Source organism: Cataglyphis hispanica, chromosome 15 (assembly GCF_021464435.1).
Source record: "Cataglyphis hispanica isolate Lineage 1 chromosome 15, ULB_Chis1_1.0, whole genome shotgun sequence".
NCBI lineage: Eukaryota > Metazoa > Arthropoda > Insecta > Hymenoptera > Formicidae > Cataglyphis > Cataglyphis hispanica.
Window position 1 is genome coordinate 2,239,969 of NC_065968.1, and position 23,041 is coordinate 2,263,009.

Genomic DNA, 23,041 nt, shown 5'->3' on the forward strand with positions numbered 1-23,041 from the left:
AATTAAGACTGCATTCATCTTGATATTATGCTGAAATCACATTTAAAATGCTGAAAGCCTTTGAGTAATCGAGATAAAATTCATTCTTACGTATTTTTTGACCCCCTATGCATTATGTTTTATGCACAATGCAAGCACTTCGGAACGAAGAGTAGGGATAAAAATAAAAGATTTTGATTGGCTCATTTCCTTATGCATTATGCCCAAAATACAAAGAAAATTACATTATAATAACAATATTCGTAATCAGTAGGATCCTAAGATTGGCGCTAAAGAGCGATTTTAAAAAATAATTAAAATAATTAAAATAATATGGTTATATTCATATATATAGCTGTATTTGACGCGTTTCTTTATGCTGGATCTATGGTTCCGTTTTTTACGGCAAGCCCGCTTGTATTGTGGGGGTGTTTTAAATAATAGTAGGATAATAGATTAAAGTTGACTGACTGGAAACTGTCAGCAACTTGCTAATGCTTGACAGGGGATTTTTTATTATTTAAAGGATGAAAAGGTAATTGAATGATATTAGGGGTTGTCAGTCAATTGAAATAAAATTTCTAATATTTATGGAAAGACGGGGATTTATATAAATCATGCGGTGTCCAATCTTGCGGTGTCCAATCGTGCGGTGTCCAATCGTGCGCTGTCCAATCGTGCGATGTCCAATCGTGCGGTGTCCAATCGTGTAGTGTCCGATCGTGCGGTGTCCAATCGTGTAGTGTCCGATCGTGTGGTGTCCAATTGGACAATGTGCGTGTCCAATCATGCAGTGTCCAATCGTGCGGTGTCCAATCGTTACGTGTCTAAATGGAAGTCACCTAATTAACATGATATATATAATTAATACATATTTTATTGTTGCAACTTAATTGATAGACATTCGAAAAAAAAATGTTACGCGACGTTTTAGTGCATCTGCTGATTAGTGCTGTGGGTATATTTATTGGAGTGTTAGGATTTTTTGTCCTGTTTGTCGCTTATGGAAACCACGATGTCGGATTTTGGTCGATGCTAGCAGGTTAGAAAAGTGTAGCTTTTTCGGTTTGGAAACAAAATATGTTACAGATTATAGCGCGTTATTAGATTTTATTAATAAACACCTGAAATTCTTTTTTCTCTGATTAACTGCATGGATCCTGAATGAATGTTTATATCACTTTGTTTTATCTGTTTTAAAGTTTGTTTCGACTAACAAAATTAAATACTGTTAATATATAAAAACGAAAGAGCTGGACAAAAGTCTATCATTTTTTCATAGCTATAAATTCTAAGATATTAATACTATACTAATTAATATTATACTAATTCTAAGATATAATAAATACAAAGGATTATTGTTAATGATAATAAAAATAAATATATCGTTATGTATTTGTAGCTCTGCTATATCGAAATCAATGCGTTCAGCAGAGAAAGCGCTCAGTTATTGTCTTGTCAATACTTGACGTTGATTTGTTTAAAAATACGAGCCATTCACGTTCGATTGCTACTGAGCAGTTTTCTCTGCTGAATGCGACTGATTTATGTAATGATTGGAAGATTAAAAATTGCGTTCTTTGTACTTATAAAATACCTTACTCCTTATTGCAACTTATATTGGATATGATGATAACATCAATGAAAAAACAGAACCTTTATTCTTTCTTGTTCACTAAATGCTATATTATAAACCATGACCAATTATCATAAATTCTGTTCTTGTTGGAAATATAAACAAAATATATAGATAAAAAATATATTTTTTATCTATATTTACATTGATTTATCAATGTAGGCTAAAATTAATAAAGACATTCTTAATATGTACAAATATATACAATTTATCAAACATATGTAATGGTATGCAAAGAAATTAATCTACTTTGATATTCAGTGCAGAAAAATATTAGTGTTTTTCACTTTTGATGTTATAGCTCAATATGGCTGCAATGAAGAGGATAGAAATTTTAGTTTTTTTATTTCAAAATTTAATTTGTGTCTCGGAATGTATAGGTGCTTTAGCTGGAGTCTGTTTTCACTTACAATGGGTAAAAGGCAAGGAAACTTTGGAGAGATGGCACACTAGAGTTACATTGCGGAATTTAAATGTTGTAGGCTTTGTAAGTGCTGTAACTGGCGTTACTGCACTGATTTGGTATTTGTTTCTTACATTTTACTACAAGATTCGTAAGCATATTATTATTTTAGATTACTTACTTCATATATTATTTTATTCATTGAAGAAGAGATTATTTATTTTGTTTTTTTGTGTATAAATGCTAAAAAATCTAATTTTATATAATTATAATAAAGTATTAATACATAAGAACTTTTTTTCTATTATATCATGTAGCTATTCAACCAATTTCTGAGAGCACATTCATATCAGCAGTATGGTCTATGATCTGTGCAAAATGGGGTATTACATTGACGTATTATTCAAATAAATATGAATTATTACTTCAAGAGGGAACAGCACCCATACTTACGGACAATGCTTGAGAACCATAAGAACATTATCTATATTTTTATATAATTATCTTTTACACAAAATTTTATATCTTTTTTATATAGGATATATATATATATATATATATATATATATCTTATAAAAAGATAAAATTTTATATATTTAAGATATAAATTTTTATATATTTAATATATATATATATATATATATATATATATATATATATATATATATATATTAGGTCTGTTAAAGTTTTTTTTGCATAAAACACTTTTTTTCTTCATTTCGCTGAATGAGACAGAGAAAGAAAGAGGATAAAAGAGGATAAATGTGTATTTGTTAGTGCATTAGTTATCATTTCTAAGAAATTATAGTTAATTAATGCTGATTGCTTGATGTTGAATGGGAAAGGAAAAAGAGAATGAGAAAAGAACACTTAAATTTGCAAGGCCTAATATATGATAATTTTTTATATGTAGATTATTAAATATATAATATTTAGATTATAAATAAGTATATTATATTATGAAATATATATTTTAAAAAAACAGAGAAAAGATCTATTTTTTCCTGATAATCACATATAATCAATAACATCTTTCATATTAATTAATCATAGAATCATAAAACATTTTGATGTAAGAATATTGCATATATGCCCATTTCCTTATATGTATTTATATCTATAATCAAAAGATCCATATACATACACACACACCATATTAATAAATATTCTATCCTAAGATGGAGTTAATTTATAAAGTGGATTGATAATGGTATAGAGACCAATAAATGAAGAAATTATTCCAAGTAAACCTACTGTACCAGGAGTACATTTTGTGATACCTAATGCTGTCAATGGAATAAATAAATCACATCCATTTTTAACTGTATCCATCATCACTTTTTTATGATTTCTTAGACAGGACAATATTTGATATTGTTTAAATATATTTTTCTCGTGTTTTAAAATCTTTATAATCTCATAAAAATCTCTCATTAAACTCATAATAATAGTTATTAGCCAATATTTATTTGCAACTCTATTCCACTTTTCCAAATTGACTCTTAAAATTCCTACTCTGCCGACCCAAATAAAATGATCTGCCAGTAAATACAAAGCATTTGCTATTTTTGCCATAATTAATGTTATCTTGACTGTTGGATCAGGATACTTCATCATTTTTAGAGCCGAATACAAAGTGTCTAAGCATCTTCCAAGACGGAGCACTAGAAAGAAATGAGATATGATATGAATATGACATGAATTTTGTTAATAATAAGAAAACATTACAAGTTAAAAAGTTGAATACATTTTCGGAATGTACTAAAAGTGAATTCCAAACTTCTCAAAATTTCAGCTGAGAATTTTGTGCTTTGTGCATTCTGCGCATAGTACCAATAAGCACGACTTCCATATTGTAATAATCTGCAATGAATATATATATATAAAAATTATCATTAGCTTTTCTAATATTATTAATAATATATAAAGTAACTCATACTTTGCAATCTCTTAATTTTAATGATACATTTTCTTTAATAAATTTGAAGTTAATCTTTCTTTGGCAAAAATGTTGAACACATATGCAATAACAGCTATAAATGATTGGAAAAAAACTTTTGCTAAATTAAATTTGAGAAGAGAGAATAAATTTTATATCGTGTGTTGAATATTCAAACAATATTTTATATCACAGGAATTATATATTCTAATAAATAATATAAATACCTTATTATTTTATCCCTGCCTGCCGTTTGTTCATTCAGCCTTACAATGATATCCATGATTTTTTCCAAACAAGTTATTTGAATTCAAAATTGCGCAAATAACATTAAACAGAAACAAAAGAATAAATAATTTGAATAAAAATTATCGTTCGTATTTTCTCAAGATGATATAGAATAGTCTAATGCAATCTTGTACACCAAATTGAATGCAAAAATCTTGTTGATGTTATTTTGCGTCTTTCTTACATCTGTCATAATATATATCTATTACCCCGATTGTGCTTGTTTCATCATTATCAATTAACCAGTCATCCTATTGTGAACTTTGGAAGAATTTATGCAGAAAAAAACTAACAGTGATGTATCTATAATATATTGAGAGGTTATGAAAAATCTTTTTATGTACGTACATACATACGTATTTATTCTCGCATGGTTAGGAGATAAAAATATGCATAAATAAGATTTATATATGTTGGTTTATTCATCATACTTGAATTGTTTATATAATTTATTTGATTGATTTAGAATTGATTCGTCCTTATTAGTGAATACAAATCGGGGAAATAAACACTAGCCCAATAATTGTTTCGTTCTGTTTCTCTAGAGATCCTTAATCAGAAATCGGCCAATGTGCCGTCGTGGAGTCCTAAAACCGGATATAACGTTTTGGCGGTTTATTTTGATTGTTGAATACATACAATAATATGATATATACCTTTCGTCACCGACGAGATACTATTAAAGACTGTCAACCCTGGGTAAATTTTTGTAACCATCAAGTGGGCCCGGAAGTAATTGGAGGACGATGATACTAGAGTCCCTATAGATAGAGTTTGGCCACGGTCCATGTTCCTTTTGGTTAACATAAAGTTTGGAAAAACATGGCGGAATCAAAGTGTTCTGAAAAGCATAATAATTTCAAAAGAAGTAAAATAAGAAAATTACAAACAATTTATATTTATTTAAATATAAAACAAACATTACACAATATAAACTTTTTGTACTTTTTTATATATTTTTAAATTAAAAAATAAAGAAAAATTAATTTTAACATAATAAAAATATAATAATACTGAATAATAATCTAATAATACTTCATAATAATATAATATATCTTAATAATAATATAACAATATTATTATAAAAAAAATAAACTTTTAAATTAAAATTAAAATATTAAAATTTAAATATTAAAATAATAAAAATAATATTTATTTATATTTAATATTTTATTATATTTAATATTTAATATTTAATTTAATATTTAATTTAAATATTAAATATTAATATTTAATTTAATATTTAATTTAAATATTAAAATTAATTGTTTTAATGAACTTTTTTATTATCAATTTGTAGTAAAAGAAGATTTTATTTCTTAAACACAATTGTACACTACATTCAACTATTATATATATATATATATATATATATATATATATATATATATTTATATATAATATTTTTAATAATAAAATAAATATATAAAGGATATATAGGAATCTAGGATATTGTGAAGTATGGACCTAAAAACATTTTCTTTATTTTCACTTTTTCCTCGACTTTAATTGATAGTGATTGATATAGTGCATTATCTTTGTTTAAATAATTATTTCTAAGTTATACAAAGCAGAAGATGGAAATAAAATTTAACTTAGATGAATTGAATATCAATATTATATGTTACAAAAGTTTAAAGTTACTGAAATTAATTAGTCATTTTTATATACGCATAGAGAGAAAAAAAGTAAAATATCTTCTAACGGAAGATATTTGCAGTTGTGTATTTATATAAACAAACTTACTGAAAATAATTTTTATTAGTTTCAGCTTATGCAGTGGCTCTTTTCCGCGTCGGCCTTCCCAGTTATATTTCTCCGTCAATTTATTTGAGAACGTTTTATACAACGTTCTTTTTACGGCATCATCGATGCATGTTCCTCCGATAGATTTGATACATGCGCGCTATAAGGTAAGAGTAAATTATTAGAGTAAATTATTAGAAGAGTAATATTATTAGATTAAATAAAGTAATGTCTTTTTTTAACAATCTCAATATCTTTTTTTTAACAATCTCGTTTTTTAATAATTTTAAGTCATTAATATTTGTAATAATATCTAATAAATAATTAATAGTAATTTAAATAATTAATATCTGAAAAAAATGTGATAATCTTATAAGCCTAATTTTGCTTATATATATATATATATATATAATATATATATATATATATATATAAGCAAAATATATAATAAAATATTAATAATTAATACAACTATCTAACGATCACCATTTAATATATTTTATATAAAAATCTTTGTGATAATCAGATAATACAATAATAACAATTGGAAAAGGAAGATGGAAATAAAGAGACAGTTGATTATCTCGATCGTCTAGTGAAAGTATTTCAAACTTGGCTTACGTACTCAAGCTCCCCGAGTATATTACGAGGCAATCTCTTACCAGCGGACTCAGTATCATCTTCACCATTCTTCAACTTCCTGACCTGATATCTATTTGATTAGACAGATCTGGTCGGTGTGCAGTGTACATTTTCAAGATGGTTTTCAATCAGGACAATAATTATATCTTAAAATATTTCTAATAATCTTGCTTGCAGCGAAATACAGTAAATAGCACGATTTTTCACAGTGTGTTATTTTTGGAAATCTACAGGAAAATTGTGTGCTTTTAAGGTATGCGTTATCTTCGATGTGCTGTCTTTGTTATTTTGTTGTTACTTTGTTATTTTTACTTATCTATTTTCATAATGCAACATTATATATAACAGTGTTTTTTATATAATAACAGTATGTATATTTATATATTATATTTATGTATTAATTTTATCATCTTATTTATCTTTTCATATAAAGCATTATTAAAATATTTAAAAAAAAAATTAAAAAATTCCATATCATTATACACGTGCCTGTATTGCAAAATTATGATATGTAGTTTTTTTTATGACTGGACAATGCTTTATGAATATATATATATATATATATATATATATATATATATATATATATATATATATATATATGCGGGAATATACTATCATTCAATATTTCTCATTCTCCATTCTCAACCTTTCTTAAAAATTATTTTGACACAACTATATAATGTATAATTATATATTGTACAATTGCGGTTTTGCGGTGATGTATAGATAAAATTTTGACGTGGCAGGAAATATCTTTTGTATTCAATTTCTATATACATTTAAGATAATTTTTTTAACGAAAAAATATTTTTTTTATTCTAATAAAAAATTTTTCAAGTCATACACAAGATGAAATCAACGATATATAGCATTTTTTTATAGATTTAAAAAAGTTAGGGTTGAAGATTTTAGATATTTATAACAGGTACATTAACAAAATATGGTGGTGCTTATGATTTTTCGAATCATTTAATGCAAAGTTTTTAATAATGTACGAATATCAATAACATAATGAAAACTCGCAAGGGCAATTTTGTCAATATTGACATATATTTCGAAGCAGATGGATATAATAACTACGATAATTAATGATTTCATTATATTGCTGACTATAATTAGATTTAAAAAATGTAGGCATAATCAAGATTATATTAATGGGACTCTTGTGCAGATTTTGAATTTAAAATTATATATTTCAATATCGTTATGTAATTTAATATAACAAAACATTACATAAACAGTTATGCCACTGAGAGATAAAATATTCGATTATATGTATATTGCATCTACTAAGATTCAATGTAATTCTTTGACTTTCTTCGATTACGCATCCATGTAGATGTGCTCTTACTGTAATAATAATCTTACATTCACATAAAATCTCAATCGCGAGAAAGCGAAAGTGTTCGCGAAGAATCTAGGCGATGCGAACATTCGGATGGATGATTTAATACAGGTGCGAATTTAACGCTTGTGTGATTTAATGTGACAGCGAAAAATCAAATAGTTTATCCTCGCAAATTTTAAATTTGCTTTTATTCTGACTCGTAATAGAGAAATCTTGAGCTTATATCAAAATTAAACTTTAAATTATGTAAATATATATTTCAATTTTCAAAATGTAAAATATGCTTTCTTTCAAATTAAACTTTAATATTTTCACAATTATTTTAATTTGATGCTCTTGCAGATTAAATTTTTTTTTATATTCTTACTACTAGTCTATTATTACTACTATCTTAGTACTATCGTATCTTTAATGTATTTGTTTTATCTTATTTTTACAACAACATTTTCTACGTTGATATTGTTTCTACGCATATCTGGAAAGTAATAAGTTTATCACAATCATCAAATTTTGTTGCCAACGATGCGAAGGGAGGACGGAGTGAATTTTGTCACCCACTTGTTTTTAAGATCGTTCTACATTAATCGCAAACAGCGACTTTATTATTGTGATATAATTTTTAAATGCGATAACATTTCCACTTTTATGAATTTTATCATAAATAAAACTTCTTCTTCATAACTATATTCTCTTCATAATTGAAATAAAATTACATACTATCCTTTTCGAACACAATATTACAATATTATGCAAAGTTAATATGAGTTTAACTATATTAAATTATTCGAAATTAAAATCTAAATATCTAAGAAAGCATAATTTTTTAAAATTTGTATAATGCTTTAATAGTTTATTTTGAATGTATATAGATGTATATAGTACTCTGGAAACGTTGATTATGCAAGTAATTGGCGATTATGCAATGATTGAAAATCTCACAATTTTAATTTTTTTTTTTAAATTCGTGAAATAGTTTCTTCAGAATTTCTTCAGAAATTCTTAAATGCATTAATTCTAGTAAAACAGGAATAGAGAAATTATCTTTGCTTTACTTGGTTTTTTTTTTGTTAATTTTTTTAATAGTTTTTTGTATAGAAAAAATTATTCGAGTATATAGTGATTGTAGATCACAAAAAAGTAGTGGAATAAAAATAAAGACATTTTTCTTGTAATGTAAAAAACAGAGCTTGCGATTGTTAAACTTCAGAATGGCATCACAATTCTGGTTCGCACGTTGTTTAATAATACATTATACTAACGTATACGTAACACTTATTTAGATAGTTTTGTTTGTTTCATTCTAAAAAGTGTTTAAAGAAATCTAACAACATATAGAACAAAAATAAATGCATTTTTGCTCATTTTACATATCGTATTAATAATAATAATAATATTAAAATTTTATCGAGTACAATATACAGGATCACTTAAAGATTCCATTAAGTTCATAGCTTTATTTCTTTATTTCTTATCAAAAAATAAGTCAGTTCTGAATTTTTTTCTACAATACTTCATGAAGAACTAATTATTGAATAAAGTCAGCACTGGCCTTTAAACGGGCACACGGCTTACTGATGTGTGCCCGGTTAAAGATTGGCACTAATTGACTTACTCAATAATTAATTCTTTATTAAGATATATAATAGAAAAATTCTTTATTTAGATAGAGAAAAATGATTCAGGACTTTTCAACTTATTTTTTGGTAAGAAATAACGCTATTTAGTGGACGATCTTTAAGCTACATCCAATATATAGATATAAATCTATAGAAAAAGAAACTCTTTTTTTGCTTAGCAAGCACAATTTTTTATACAAAATGCGCAATTTATAAAGTGTTTGTCTATTCGACCAATTCCTATGAGAATATTATTGCGAAAAATATTGCAAATGTGCAAAATCTGTAAAAGATAGTTTAACGTGTCAAATTTGATGCATAAAATTATATTGAATTATATGTAAAATGATACAATATTTGACACTGTCAATGTTTTCAGAGGAAGGGGTTAGAGATAAATACACCAGGTACAAATAAAATTATTATGTAAGATTTTTATGATGAGAAGAAAGGAGGATGAAAGGATACAATCGCATGAACAAATTCACTCGACCGTTACAGATGCGATGAAATTAAACTTGTCCGTATAATAACATAGCATCATTGATAATAAGTCGTTTGTTCGCTGCTCGAAAATTAGTTTCAGGAGAAAGGACCCTTTCAATTCCTTTCATTTCAATGGTAACTGTTTTATTACATATTGATTTTTAAAATTAAATATATTTTTGCAATAAATATAAAATAATCCGTAGCGCTAAGGAGCTCTTGACATTACTTTAAAGTTTTAATAATATATTTTAATATTTATTACCATATTAATTATCATATTAATTATATTATTATTAATTATATTACCATATTAATTATTGTTCAAAATTGAAACATTAAAATTCGCGTCTAAAATTTAACGGCGAACATCATCGTTATATTCAAACAATTTCCTTAAAGATCAATACACGAGCGAGAACAAATAGCGTCGCGGTCACCCGCATGATCGCGTTATTCGTATAGTAAAAAACCATGACAAACACCTAATTTAAATTAACATTAAGCTCAATGTCTATAATAAATATCGTTTAAAATCGTATAAGAAATTTTTAGAAAATTTTTTCAAGAAAAAAAAATGAATATTAAGGTGATTCGAGGGAGTATATTGCGATTAAAAAGATGTTTTTATGAAACATGCTTTATGTTACAGATCAAAACAATCATACAGAACAATGCAAACGACAGTATAATTGTAGACGTCAAATGGAACATTCATCATTATGATGATCATTAGACAAGGATATTGGTATCGATTGCTATTAGCAATTACGATTTTGTCGAGGCATATTAAAGCAGAAAAGGTTAAATAGTTAAATAATTATAAGCAATTTTTTTTGTATGCTTTTTTTCAAAGTGTAATAATCTATTGTTGAATTAATAATCGACAATTGTAAATATTACAATTTGCAACATATTTCCATCAATATATATATATATATATATATATATATATATATATATATATATATATATATATATATACAGGGTGTCTCAGAACAGGCGAAAAAATTTTTAATGATAGTTTAATGATAGTACATAACAGTATTATGATACTAATTATCGAACACTAAATAATTTTCGAGATATTTTATATTTTATACTAAAATATGTCAGATTAAGATACAAAATAACTCAAAAAATTCTTAATGAAAAAATACTTTGTTATAGTGTTTTGGAAAGCTCTCGACATAAGCTATAAGAATATGCAATAAAAAATAGGGGATTCCATTTAATAAATTAAAGGTGTCCTTAACTTGACCTTAACGATGTCATCCAAGATCAAACTAATGACACCATCTTATGTTTCCCTCAAAATTATATAATTTTTGTTCAAAATGTTTTTTTCTAAAATGCTTAGTTTTTGAAAGAAAAGAGGTGTACTAGGGTGGTCTAGGATACCCTGTATATATATATATATATATATATATATATATATATATATATATATATATAATATATTATATCGGGCTTGTGCTTAGCAAATTTTGTGTTTAATTGAAAAAAATGACCATTACAGCAAAAGCGGCAAATTTTTCGAGAGCAAGTGCTACCAGCATTGGGTGGTAAAATTCCAGAGGAAGCTTTCAAAACGGATCGCTTGGCACTGAATCGATTGAACAAAGAAGGTATTACTGTACCTGACGGTATCGTCTTAAATGCTCGGCACGTTCATAAACATCCGAATTTCGATCAAAATAAGGAAATAATTAAGGCATGTTTCAATATATATTATTAATTAGAATAATATTTGTTTCTCATCAAATACTTCGAATTATTACTTCTAATTATTTTATTAAAATTTAATATAAATTTCATGCATATTTTTTATAATTAATGATTCATTGATTCTAATCTAATCAAGGTCTATCTAACATCAGACGGTCAATATGTACCACTGGAAAGCCGACCTCATTATAATCATCTGAAAACCGTGGATACAACTTACATTATACGAAGACCGTTTATGCACACAAATTATCAAACGTCGAACAATTTCGAAAACATTAAACTCCAAAGTCATTCGAAGCCACAGATCTATTCGAATTATAGACAATTTATACCAATTATACCACCCGCTAAACCGGGTATTTACAAGCCTATTGTAACACCTTTAATATTGCCGGCAGATTTGTTTCATGTATCCAGCTGGAAGATGGGATATGATTGGGACACCATATATGAACCATTTGATGATTACTTTGTTAATAATATCGCGCTCTTCAATTCAAATCAAGAAAATGTCTTATATTAATAGCTATTTTTTGTATTACTATCTTATCTTATCTTCTATAAATCTTCTATACTGTCCCAAAACTACCGGTCTTCCTCTTAATGCCAGATTCCTTACATTTTAAGAAAAAAATTCTAATAAAACAATTTCGAGGCTATAATAGCATTGCAAAAAATGAAATAAGCATATCTGCAAACAAGTATGCATATATATATATATATATTTGCTTTTCTTATATTGTAGATTATACGAAAAGTCTAACTACTAAATTTAATACTAAAATTCAAACCACTTGATAAAAAAAATCATAAACCAAAATTTGTTTAAAAGCTTTTGAATTATACTTTCAAATGCCACTAAGTTTACTTAGAAACCAGTTTTCTTTTGCCGCAAAAAATGTTAAAAATGTTAAAAACGCCATTTTTAGTCCGTTTCCGATTCCATTTTATCCTCTAAATCCTGACGTGCTAGGTAAATTGAGACAATGGCATCGTGTTCAGCGCAAAAAAATCTTCCGGAAAGGTACTATTGCACTTTGAAGAGAAAGAAAAACTGTGTATCCTAATTGTGTAATTAAAAGAATTAATTTTTTATTTTTTAGATATAGTAAAATTGGGAGAAATGAGAAAAAAATTGTCGATATACTATACTATAATTATATTTAAAATTTGAAAATTATAAATTTATACATAATATATATGCGCGTGCGCGTGCGTGTGCGTGTGCGTGTGTGTGTGGGGGGGGAGGGGGGCAAATTTTCTCATTTCTTGAAATTTCACTTTTCTTGAGAAAAAAACGATGCAGAAGTTATTTGTTTTATTATATTTTAATTATTTTTTTATAACTTTTCTTATAATATGAACATAGAGATTATACAAATAAAAATAAACGGTTTATCTTATTTATTTGTGAATATAGTTTAATATCAATAAAAGTCTACGAGAAAATATATTATTATAATAAAACACACAAATTTTTATAAACATATAAAGATTAAAAAATATATATTCATGTATTGCATTTAACACTTCACTTTCATTAATATAAGCTTCACTCATTCAATAATAGTATATTATAATTAACAATAATTGTCGCGTAATTATTAGAGAGTTATTTCATTATGTAATTGCAACTGTCCTGAAAATTACAATTTACGGAAACAGAGAAGCGCCTCGAGAAAGTAAAAATGCATGAACATTTTTTTAGTGATCGCAAAATTTAATGATATACAAAAAATGGCATCTTCTGATTAATTATTACTGATTAGATCTTTTAAGCTCGCAATTTGTGTTGTATAATATCCTGCATCTTTTTCTATTAAATTATAAGTTATAAAATATATTTAAATATATTCTAAATTACTCTGAAAGATTAAAGTGACTCTCTCTTTTATATTCTAACATATTATTATATATTTAAAAAATATTTTTTTGTATAAAACAGATTTGATTCACTTTTCCATTATAAATTTTATTTTTGTAGAAAATGTATGTAAATTGTATGTAAATATAATAAATAATAATTATATGTAAAAAATATATCTCTCTCTTGTAAAAGAGGACTAGTGTTATTTTCCCTTTTATTATAAAGACTGTACACAAACTATTTAATATACATTAAATATTGTAATATTCCATCGCATTATATTTTATTGATAATATTTTTAATTAATATTAAAATCTGTTTTGCAAGTAAACGCTGGAGATGCTGACAGTGTTTTTGACATGTAAAGAATTAGAGATATGAATAATAGATAAAATATCAGATTTCTATCTTTCTAGCAAGATAAAAGATTTATTTTTTAAATTGTTTTCTTTTATAGTAACGTTATCATCAGCATCTTATGTCAAAGAAAAGAATAGTTTAGACAGGATTTTATTTTATTTTATGCATCTATATAATGAATTACATTGTGTCGAGTTGCATAATAATCGTCAGCGATGCACGCGATGTCGAGACATCTAAATTTCTGTTTTAAGATATATTTAATCAACAGATATATCTCATAATGGAAGGGGCTTGATGTCTTGTGTTACATATAGTTTAGACTTTCTCTTTCTCTGTGTGACATAATTTCTCATACACTTAATACAGCGTTACGGCTGAAACTTGGTCCAGTTTCGCTCATATTCAAACTCGGTGCGGTCATGCCGAAAAATCGCTGTATACTTCCCGTACTTTTGCTCGCCAGTATACTGGCATGTTCAGCCATCGTACAGGTATATATACATTTTAATTTTGCTAAGCCAAAATAACTTTCTGTTATAAATTGCTTAAATAACGTATAGCATATCCGACATTTAAGCTATATTTATTAATTTATTAAATTTTATCATCTTTTGTATTATCAGTCTTTTTACTTAGATTATTAGTCTTTTTCTTTGGCATTTTTTCTTTTTTTCTCTCTCTCTTTCTTTTTACTGAAATGTTTGTGCATTATAACAATAAAAAGATATTTGCTGATATCAAGTTGATCTTTGAGACAAATTCATTTCACTGAGCTTGCATTATATCATTTAGATGTGATTAAGTGTTTCTTCTTCTGTAGACATATATTGATCTATTGCTAAAGAATTGTATTTGTATTACATGCTAGGTGTAAAATAAATTATCAAATTGAATTATGAAGTGTATTAATAAGATAATAAATGTGATATATTTCTGCAATATATCACGATTCACATATAGATAGATTTAAAAATAAATAATTAACATTTTTTTTTATTAGCAATGGCATATGTATACAGAATGTTTCAGTACTCCTGTTACAAATTTTGAGAAGTGGTAGAGCTTAATGAAAGCATCGTTTTTATTAAGCATCTCCTGTTCTCCGACGCTCCGATTCTCCCTGTTCTTCGTCCTTAAGGAACTACGTGTCCTGGAATCCTGGCGTTTGTTGGTAGGCAATGGTGAAGGGTACCGACCTGGCCAGACCTGGTTAACACTACAAAAGAAATGTTCAAAATGTTTTCCTCCTAAGAATAAATGTCCCTCGAAATAAAAATCAAGAGAGTTAAAATCAGAAGAGCATGCAGATCATACGACAGGTTCCTTTCTCTCTATTCACATATTCTCAAAGTAGCTCCTTAAGGACAGAGAAAAGGGGTTGTCTTAATAAAAAATGATATTTTTACTGAGCCTTATCATATCTCAAAGTTTGTAACAAAGGAACTGAAACATCATATATATACGCATGTATGTATGTATATGTATATATATATATATATATATATATATATATATATATATGTACGTATATGTACACGTGTGTATATGTACATGAACAGAACGAATCATTGTCGGACAGTAACGTATACATAAATAAAAAGATTATATATAAAATATATATCTGTTAGATGTCTTGTGTCATTAGATTAAAGTTAAAGTTGTATTAAATCGATTTATTTCATAATACGGAAAGTGGCAGTATAAAAATAGTATGAAAAACCGTCCTTGGCTTTGAATTAAACAAGGTAACATTTCGTGAAGGTTTGTTACACTCTGTTGGACTCCAAACTTTTTTAAGTTATGGAAGAAAGTGAATTTTGAGTTTTTCGATACTCTCTCTCGCTCACTCTCTCTCTCTCTCTCTCTCTCTCTCTCTCTCTCTCTCTCTCCCTTCCTTTCTCCATCTCAAAAAAAATTATTTTTTATATTATTCTATGCGTTTTTACATTATTATATTTAATTTTTGTCAGCCTAACTTTGTATTTAAATTATCAATGTTAAATGCCCCCATAATTATATTTTTTATACCTCATGTTATTGCGCTTTGTTTTGCTTGTTTTCCAATAATGTTAATAACAGATTGCTTTCAATTTTTTTATAAATGGATCAGAAACAAATTCCGATGGATGACTATGATGAGTATCAAAATTTTCAACCGGTAGTGGGATTTCGTCGACCAATTATCGTAAAAGAAGAGTCGAAGAAAGAACAAGACTTGAACAAAATTCCTGGAATTCCTGGAGTGGATTATCCCATTTATCATACGGTGCCACGTACGAGTTTTTCTTGCGCATATGTTCCGATCGTACCAGGAATGTATGCAAATGTGGAAACTGGTTGTCAGGTATTTACACACATATACTATATATACTTACACAAACTTTATGTAAAAGCAAAATTAGAAGAGAGAGAATTATAGTAGTACATTATAGAATTATAGAATTAACTATATATTATAGAATTAACTATATGATATAACTATTATATATATATATATATATATATATATATATATATATATATTTAAAGTTTTAAATACTTTTTGTGCTCTAAAAATGTTTATAAAAGAATGATTTGATGTTATCCTTTTTTTTATAAAAATATTAAGAATAAAAAATGAATAATAAAATAATTACATTGTTTTCAATAATAATAGTATAGAAATGAAACTTGTGCATGTCAATTGCATATTCTAATACAATTGTTTCTAAACTTTAAAAATCCTTTTTGGCTTTTTTTTATATAAAATTGAGTAGTAAAAATGCAGGTATATATGCTATTCATAATAAATAATATTTAGAATAAATTAAACAATTTTTATACATATTGAAGATAACTTATCGCAGCACATTGATTTCCTCTCTCCCCCTTCCCCTCTCTTTGTACTTTGTATACTTCTAATACTGTATACTTCTAACAATATATTTACAAAGTGACTTTTGTATATTGCGCACTTTATGTCGTGTTCTATATAAAACTGATAATGCTGCTTGCAAAGTAAGAAAAAATCATTTCACTAATTCCGACGTAGCGTGAGCGGACAAAGTAGAGCGGATTTATTATGTAAGAGAACGGACTGTCATTATTAAAACTTCAAGGCAACGCGAGAGTAAAGAGACCAATCTTGTCTTGGTGAAAGACAAACTCTTCGAGAGAACAGTCTCGGCAAATTATTGTATGTCGTATTGAGCTTGACTCAGACTCTTTTAATGTAACACATATATGCTTAATATAATATTGTCTTTGCTCGACAATTTTTAAAATCTCAAGCAAGGCATCTTGCACTTCTGATAAATTATATTATCTTTGATTATATTTAATATACTACATCAAATTTGGAAGCGATAATTGTCATAAAAATATAATTAAATAAGTTATTTCTACATGAAATTGTGAATTTCTACATGAACAATAAGATGCAATAAATGTATATAAATGTCGCTACGTAACTGAAATGTTACGTTATGCATGGCAACTTGATTTCCAGAGCGTTAAACTTTCCTTTTCAAGAATGTCATTCGCTTCCTTTATATTTTCTTCAGACTGATTTCTTTTCACCGTGTTTCATGTTGCTTTCAATAATGTTATCAAACTTGCAAATGTGTGCTTTACATTAATTTCTTAATTATCATATTTATGTAAAACACAGGAAAGCATTATCTTTTGGCTAATTTATACCGAATATTTTTTTGTATATTCATATTATAGAAATCAAAATTACAATTGCTAAAAAAAAAAAAAAGAACAGAGTTATTAAATCTATCTAGTTATTAAGTCCCTATAAGACTAAATATACGATTTTTAATTTTGTGTATCAAATTAATGTTGTTATAGGCATATCACATTTGCCATGACGGACGTGAAGGACACCAGGGTGCCTCTTTCTTATGCACCAATGGAACACTTTTTAATCAGCACGAATTTGCATGTGACTGGTGGTACAATGTTAATTGCGCCAATGCACCATCGCTTTATAGGTAAATCTTTCGGAAATGTTCAATTTGAAATAATTTGAGCACACAGAGATATTAATAAAATATGTTAAAAAATATTTTACAGCAATAATGACTTGTTAATTATTGGAAATTTGTTAATCTATAGAATATAAAATCTGATAGTAACAAGAGCGATGTTATATTTATGTACATAATATTAATCTATGTTTCTTTTTTTTCGTTTTTTATGCGCAGACTTAATGCAGATCCATTAAAAAATCCATACGTACCAAAGGAAACAAAAGACGAACTTCGAAGAAGATTGAAGATTGTCGTATTTTAAATATAATTAACTAGTTAATTAATCTTATATAATTTCCCAATTTTACACAAGTGTAGTTAATTAAAAATGATTCATTAAATTTTTAACCATGTGTAAAAAAAATTAAGATAATTTTTTTACGATCTAAAATCAACAAATCATGTTTTTTAATTATACAATTAATTTTCCACTTTAATTTTGCAATTCTCAACATATTAATTTATTAATTTCAACGTCAATGTCGATCGTAATTATCGCAGAGATACAAAAATATTGAGATGGTAAAAGATATGAGGAGAGAGTACTGCGGAATTTTGAGAGAAGTATGGCGAAAGTGAGATTGATGCGTGAGATTAATCGAAAGAATCATTAGCTTTCTTCTCTTTTCTTTTCAAAAAATACAAGATTTCCTCAAATCGATCGTTTCCTATAATCGGAAAAAAAATCGGCATAAAGAAAAAAAATAATGTAGAAAAAAAATACAGGGAAATAATGTAAAAGATATAGTAGATAATAATAAAGTAAATAATAAAGAGCAGAACATTTTCCTATAAAGCTTTGTTTTTAAAAAAACTTTGATTTTGAACATCTGAAAATTAATAATATTATATTTTTGTGCTTTTTTGGATAAAAAAACATTAATAGCATTGCGTTATTTGTCATTTATTACAATGGCAGAAGTTATACAAAATTTATAAAAAAAGGAATATTACAAATTTAAAAAAAAACAATAAGAAATTGTTTCTTTTATTCTTTAGATATTATAATTACAATTATTAGGGATGTCTCATAACCTTTGTATAATATTTTAATAGCGTATTCTAGAGGCAAAATGGAATTAAAAATCTTAATACGGAAATATCAAGGCTATAGTTTTTGAGTTATAAATGATCAAAATTTGCGAAGATAATAATATTGCGAAGAATTTGCGCGCTCAGGCTTATAACTACATTTACATATGTACTGATCTGTCATCAGTTATTGTTGATAAATAAAATAAATGAATTGTTTTCCACAAAACTTCTCTTCGCGATCAAAACAAAAATAAGTTTTATTTTTCAAATATGTAAAAATATTATGTTTATATTTCTATTTAAATATAATAATTAATCAACTATTTAAATTGTTATTTAAGAAGAAATTAAATATTTTACGTACAACATTTACAATTTATTAATATACAGCTGACTGCTGTACATAGTACTCAAATGCATAAGAAACAATAAAATTAGCCATAAAAATTTATCTGATTTGTAAAATCAATAACAGATGACAGATCGGTACGCTCGTATGTGTAGTTATGAATCTGAAGGCATGAATTCTATACGATATCATTGGCAACTTTGATCGCTTATAATTCAAAAACTTTGCAACCTCAAAAGATTTGTATTGGAATTTTTTATTTTATTTTATCTTTAAAACTTATTTTTTATTTTATTTTATCTTTAGAACACTATTAAAGTATTGTACGGAGGTTGTGAAACTGTATATCACAGTTTTGCTATCATAAAAATTATCTATGTTGCGCGTTCACTCAAATATAATGTCAGTAGTCCGTAATATGCATTTATTGATTACTGAATCTTTGTTATAGGAACTCAGCACAAAATCTCAGCAAACACTTTTTTATTTTTGCATGACACTCGTCTCGTCGGCAATGGTTATGCTTCACACACGTAAATATCCGATTGCCGTTAATTATGGCAAGAAGGATGAAAATCGTACATAATAATCTGAAACGAGTATTATTGGCAGATATTGTCAAGTGAATGAAAAAAAGTGCAGCGAGTATTGTATTTTTCTTCTTTTCCGCAAGATAAGTTAAATGATTATTGAAAGGCAGTAGTTAAGTACGTGATTAAAAAATGATTTTATTAATATTTTCGTCGATTAAATTTAACTAAATTTATCATAATTTAGAACTCAGTAATTAAGATTTTGTTACGGAAAGTGTCATGCATATTAATTTTATTAATTAATTTTCAGCAAAGCGTGGTTGTATATTTTTGCTAAGCAACATTATTGTAAGAGTTTAATTGAGGATATATATGTATCAGATTTATTGTTAAATATATTTAATAAAAACGTTAAGGAAGAGAAACTTGGTCGCAAACTCTTACGAAAATCAGAAAGAGCGTTGGCGTCCAGTGGGAAGTAAAGTCAAGGACGTTACTTGGCTCGCTTTCGTTATCGAAAGGCTGTGAACGCGTAGCGGAACGGTTGCACGAGGCGGATAAGAATTATCCTTTCCTCTAGACTCTAGGACGTTTGAAACTAACAATGAAGTAGGTAACTGTCAGATAGGTCAGTCACGTAACGCACTATCTCGCATGGAATGATCTTTGTGATTTTATTCAACTCCTTCAACAAATGGATCGACAAACAAAACTATAAAAAGACAATTTAGTATAGTTTTGAGTTTAAGCATCGCATAGCTGAGTAATATTAATATTTTTAAAAAATCAAAGGTGTAATAAAAAATACAAGTACAAATTTTATAAGATAAAAGTATAAATGTATAATGATAATAATAAAATGTATAAATGATAAGTGTATAAATAAAATAAAAGTACAATATATTATGAAAAAAAAAAACAATTCTATAACTTGTTACTCTTAATTAATGCGCGATATTTACTATTGACATTTTTCTAATTAAAAATTGAATTATACAATGCATACAAAGATGCAATCACATTAAATTGCATAATCATGCGTATTATGTGTATTATGAGTGTGCGCATATGACAATCGTACCATTATGTTTATCATGATTACGTTTCGCTTACAACGAAACGACCGCTTTTATCATACATCTAATGATGGTTGCATTATAGAAAGAATTATTGTCGTCTTGAATAATAATAGTTCATTGTAATATTGTGTTATTATATACATACACGCACAAAGAGAGAGGGAGAGAGAAAGAGAGAAAGACATGCAGACACGAGCAAAAAAGAATAAGAAAGAAGAAGAAGGAAAACAGAAGAAGAAAAAAGAAGAAAAAAAAAGTTATCAACAAAATAAAAACTTATGTCTAAAGTGTGTAATTATTATAATAACAGTATATTCGATAAAATTTTATCAGAAATTGATGTCCGGACAACAGTGAATAGCAAGAATCTTTTTTTAAATATTAATGCATTAAAATAAAAATTATTAGTTTTCACGTAATTTAAATTCGGCAAAATTTCACTTATAGATTTATACAAAATACGTATAAGATCTATACAAAATAAAGAATAAATGTTTTTTTTTTTTCAATAATTTCAATACAGCTAAAAAAGTGAGTTTTGAAACATTTTGTATGGATAAATATACACACAGTTTAATTTCATAACAACCTGCAATATATCCATAATGAGAGATGCTAATAATAAGTTTAATTACAGTAAATACAGGAATAGTTTGGACAAATATTAAGCGCTTTTTGATGTGCTGATGTGATTAACTTTTATTTTTATCACTCATTATGTATACGAATCATAGTGATTTAAGATACAATTAGTAGATACAATTATCAGTTAATATATTAAAAGCAGCGCAAAAAGTAACAATTTTTTTCAAATTTTTTTCTTGTTGTAGAACGAAACACCTTTCAGAATATAAATAGAAAGTTGCTTATAAAATCTGTTTAGCTAAGTTATGTGAATAAAATTGCACGGCTTCCATCGATTCTCATTATTTATAATTGTTTCAGTTACTATAATTGCTTCAGTTAATGTTTGCATACACGTATTATCGAATTGATTGATAAATCATTGTTCAAATTGTGAAAACATATTCGTTGCGCGAACAATACGATAGATTCCATCGTACTATTTTCGGTTATATATATATATATATAGTATATTACACAAATGCAGTTTTCTGACATGCTTGAAGTGATACTCGCTAAGTGTCATGCTTGAATAACGAGATGACGTTTATTATGATAAGTGTAATTTGTGCAATGACATCAAAGTAATCTCTAATTTAATATTTACTCTCTCTCTCTCTCTCTCTCTCTCTTTCTCTCTCTCTTTTTTAAGTTCGAACACATGAAATTAAGATGTATCGTTTAAGCAGTAAATGATTAATAAGATTAAGATATAATATTTTATAAGATAAATTATATGAATTTAAAAGTATCAAAAATATGATTTATCAAAGCGCATCGATAATTAAACAACATCAAATTAGAAAAAAATCTTTTAGCCCATTATATATTCAAATGGCCTGTTGCATTGAAAGACATACATATATGATTCGGCAAAAACATAACATCTTATACTCTTTTTTCCTCAAAGTACTCTAATTAACATTGACTCAAGACGAAGATCAAATTACAAGACAAAAATATCATTATTATGTATTACATAATAATAAAAGTTATGATTGTGAATTTTTCTCAGAAGAAAATATTATCTCAAAAAAACTATAACGTTTCGTCGATCGAATTATATCTTTGCATTTTACGATTATAGAGCAAAACAATTTAATAAAATCATAATCTCTCTCCATTTTGTAATGCAAAATAACACGAATATATAATTATAAGAGTTTAAAATTTGCGTATGTGAACTTAAAATTTAAAGGCAAATAATAAAAAAGTCTGATTTTCAATAAAGAGAGAGATAAATCTAGAAAAATTGAAAATAATTAATATCCTTTAATGCAGGTAAGCTTTGCTGACACTATTTTACTTACAAGACAATTATCGAGAATAAAATTGATAAAATATTTTACTAGTCAACG

The 23,041-nt window shown here is 26.5% G+C and overlaps 3 protein-coding genes across 5 annotated transcripts; 2 read left to right on the forward strand and 1 right to left on the reverse strand.

Moving 5' to 3' along the window:
* The first annotated feature begins 781 nt into the window (after positions 1-781).
* Positions 782-2,559, forward strand: LOC126855326 (heme transporter hrg1-A-like). The gene is made up of 3 exons (XM_050602872.1): positions 782-1,021; positions 1,996-2,169; positions 2,336-2,559. Exons 1-3 carry the CDS (start codon positions 895-897, stop codon positions 2,482-2,484), a joined length of 450 nt encoding a protein of 149 aa, XP_050458829.1. The 5' UTR covers positions 782-894; the 3' UTR covers positions 2,485-2,559.
* A 390-nt stretch (positions 2,560-2,949) lies between these two features.
* Positions 2,950-5,036, reverse strand: LOC126855319 (peroxisomal membrane protein 11B). Of its 3 annotated transcripts, none has more exons than XM_050602864.1 (5): positions 4,902-5,036; positions 4,677-4,832; positions 4,185-4,548; positions 3,766-3,881; positions 2,950-3,682 (listed from the first exon to the last, which is right to left on the reverse strand). In XM_050602864.1, the coding sequence occupies exons 3-5, from the start codon at positions 4,238-4,240 to the stop codon at positions 3,192-3,194; spliced, it is 663 nt and encodes a 220-aa protein (XP_050458821.1). In that variant the 5' UTR covers positions 4,241-4,548; positions 4,677-4,832; positions 4,902-5,036; the 3' UTR covers positions 2,950-3,191. The 3 variants fall into 3 exon arrangements, with proteins under 3 accessions (XP_050458821.1, XP_050458822.1, XP_050458820.1); XM_050602865.1 differs by having other exon boundaries at positions 4,185-4,506; positions 4,598-4,832; XM_050602863.1 differs by having other exon boundaries at positions 4,185-4,506; positions 4,594-4,832.
* Positions 5,037-6,676: 1,640 nt separating this feature from the next.
* Positions 6,677-20,405, forward strand: LOC126855192 (uncharacterized). Its single transcript, XM_050602614.1, has 9 exons — positions 6,677-6,886; positions 9,980-10,221; positions 10,739-10,889; positions 11,606-11,800; positions 11,951-12,335; positions 14,414-14,538; positions 16,158-16,391; positions 17,882-18,024; positions 18,238-20,405. Exons 3-9 carry the CDS (start codon positions 10,809-10,811, stop codon positions 18,323-18,325), a joined length of 1,251 nt encoding a protein of 416 aa, XP_050458571.1. The 5' UTR covers positions 6,677-6,886; positions 9,980-10,221; positions 10,739-10,808; the 3' UTR covers positions 18,326-20,405.
* Positions 20,406-23,041: the final 2,636 nt, after the last annotated feature.

Bases quoted from the DNA above. Each gene is read 5' to 3' on its own strand.
- LOC126855326 (XM_050602872.1), top strand. From the start codon at position 895: ATGTTACGCGACGTTTTAGTGCATCTGCTGATTAGTGCTGTGGGTATA. The intron at 1,022-1,995 runs GTTAGAAAAGTG...CGGAATGTATAG, and splicing joins ATTTTGGTCGATGCTAGCAG to GTGCTTTAGCTGGAGTCTGT. The intron at 2,170-2,335 runs GTAAGCATATTA...TATATCATGTAG, and splicing joins TACATTTTACTACAAGATTC to CTATTCAACCAATTTCTGAG.
- LOC126855192 (XM_050602614.1), top strand. From the start codon at position 10,809: ATGATGATCATTAGACAAGGATATTGGTATCGATTGCTATTAGCAATT. The intron at 10,890-11,605 runs GTTAAATAGTTA...TGACCATTACAG, and splicing joins GGCATATTAAAGCAGAAAAG to CAAAAGCGGCAAATTTTTCG. The intron at 16,392-17,881 runs GTATTTACACAC...ATGTTGTTATAG, and splicing joins ATGTGGAAACTGGTTGTCAG to GCATATCACATTTGCCATGA.
- LOC126855319 (XM_050602864.1), bottom strand. From the start codon at position 4,240: ATGGATATCATTGTAAGGCTGAATGAACAAACGGCAGGCAGGGATAAA. The intron at 3,882-4,184 runs GTATTTATATTA...TATTCATTGCAG, and splicing joins GGCAGGGATAAAATAATAAG to ATTATTACAATATGGAAGTC. The intron at 3,683-3,765 runs GTATTCAACTTT...ATTTCTTTCTAG, and splicing joins TTTTAGTACATTCCGAAAAT to TGCTCCGTCTTGGAAGATGC.